Source organism: Morone saxatilis, unplaced genomic scaffold, assembly GCF_004916995.1.
Source record: "Morone saxatilis isolate NCDOM2014 unplaced genomic scaffold, NCSU_SB_2.0 Contig8, whole genome shotgun sequence".
In the NCBI taxonomy this organism is placed as follows: domain Eukaryota; kingdom Metazoa; phylum Chordata; class Actinopteri; family Moronidae; genus Morone; species Morone saxatilis.
Window position 1 is genome coordinate 25205126 of NW_023340257.1, and position 685 is coordinate 25205810.

The 685-nt window shown below is 47.6% G+C and overlaps 1 protein-coding gene across 1 annotated transcript in view; it reads left to right on the top strand.

Moving 5' to 3' along the window:
- Positions 1-685, top strand: part of LOC118341390 (alpha-actinin-4-like) — a 56832-nt gene that overhangs the window by 47579 nt on the left and 8568 nt on the right. Inside the window, exon 16 of the mRNA XM_035679637.1 lies at positions 4-156. Within this exon, the coding sequence (XP_035535530.1) occupies positions 4-156 (153 nt within the window). The remainder of the gene's footprint in view (positions 1-3; positions 157-685) is intronic.

The following is a 685-nucleotide window of genomic DNA, read 5'->3' on the forward strand; positions in this document are numbered from 1 at the left end:
AAGTCCACACTGGCGGAGGCCAACAAGGAGCGGGAGGCCATCCAGGCCATCCAGGCTGAGGTGCAGAAGATCGCCCAGAGCAATGGCATCAAGCTGAGTGGAGCCAACCCCTACACCACCATCACACCCGAGAGCATCGACAGCAAGTGGGAAAAGGTAGGCAGCAGCCTGTGCTTTCTGATGATCAGAGGGGCTGCGGGGTCTAGCTTACTGCCCCCTCAAGTGTGTGTAGTGTGTGCTTGATGCATTAGAAATCATAAATATAATTAAGTTCTCTCTCACATTTTGATCTTTTGTTAAAGAGGTTCTGCTGGGAAGACGCACCACACACTGTAATTTCTGCTTCTTTTATCACTCTGTCAGCTCAGTAAAACAATAATAGCGGCTGCAGGTCTGTGTTTTATCCTCAGATGTTCCTCAGCTTTTGGGGAAGTGTGCATACCAGACCTATAGGCAGGACCCGTTGTCCATTATTTATTTGGAGATGAAAACTTTTGTGGTCATTGATCAGATTGATTGAATGGAGCAAAGATGCTTTCATCTACAAGCTGAGGAGCCTGACTTCGTGTCTGGAGGCCGAATTATTTAATGACTTTCTCCAGCTGGTGCTCTGTATGTGTGGGTGCAGCTACAGGTGCTTTCTGTTACAGTTGTGTGTTGCTAATGTCTCTGTGTGTGTGTGTGT